At 24.9% G+C, this 802-nt stretch overlaps 1 protein-coding gene across 1 annotated transcript; it reads left to right on the top strand.

The window, feature by feature from the left end:
* Positions 1–279: 279 nt before the first annotated feature.
* On the top strand, positions 280–438 carry LOAG_15564 (hypothetical protein; the record flags this gene model as incomplete). Its single annotated transcript, XM_003151052.1, has 1 exon — positions 280–438. A coding segment is annotated over one exon (159 nt), but the record flags the coding sequence as incomplete, so codon positions are not given.
* Between the last annotated feature and the right edge of the window lie 364 nt (positions 439–802).

An 802-nucleotide genomic window follows, 5' to 3' on the forward strand; every position in this document is an offset into this window, starting at 1 on the left:
ATCATTTAGAATGATAAAAATCATTACACTTTACTTAGAAAATTACTATTTTTAGTTAGAATGATTTCTAAGTGAAATATAAACTTTTGCAAATACTTAGAAAGTCACACTTAGAATGCAAAAAAAACGAAAGGTGATGATATGATAATGAAGTAGGTTTTTATCACAAGCAGTTAAAACCAAAATGATAAATAAGAGATTAAAAAATAAGATTCGCGATTTAAATTACTGTAATTAATTAGTTAATTCGAAATTTCACACCTACTACATTATTTTTAGAAGAAGCTATTCAATGAGTTTTTACTGGAAACTGTGGATATGGCAGGCGGTAGATTGGATATTTTCGTTTGCAATGATATGATAGCAAACTACGATAAGAGCAGAATTGAGGAGAGGGGAGAATTTTCGAGAATGATATTGATGATGTTAGCAGCCTAATTTTTCCTTTTAATTTACCGCTTGGTTAAAATTAAGGGAATGATAACAACATTTGTTCCATGTATCAGATCAATGTGTTAGCATAACTCTAGCTATGAATTTCATTTTGGTTACTAGCCTGATTGAGTTATTTAATAAATATTTAAATCAAAAGGAATCAGAAATTCGATTGGTATTATTTGAAGATTGGTATCATTGATATCAAATCTTTAAAACAATTTTATCACTATTATCCCTGTTTTATTAATGCTATCATTATTCCTATTATTACTATTATTATTGCTATTATTATTATTATTATTGTTATTATTATTATTATTATCATTATTATTATCATTATTATTATTATTATTATTATTATTAT

Source organism: Loa loa (assembly GCF_000183805.2).
Source record: "Loa loa unplaced genomic scaffold supercont3.236, whole genome shotgun sequence".
Classification (NCBI taxonomy): Eukaryota; Metazoa; Nematoda; class Chromadorea; order Rhabditida; family Onchocercidae; genus Loa; species Loa loa.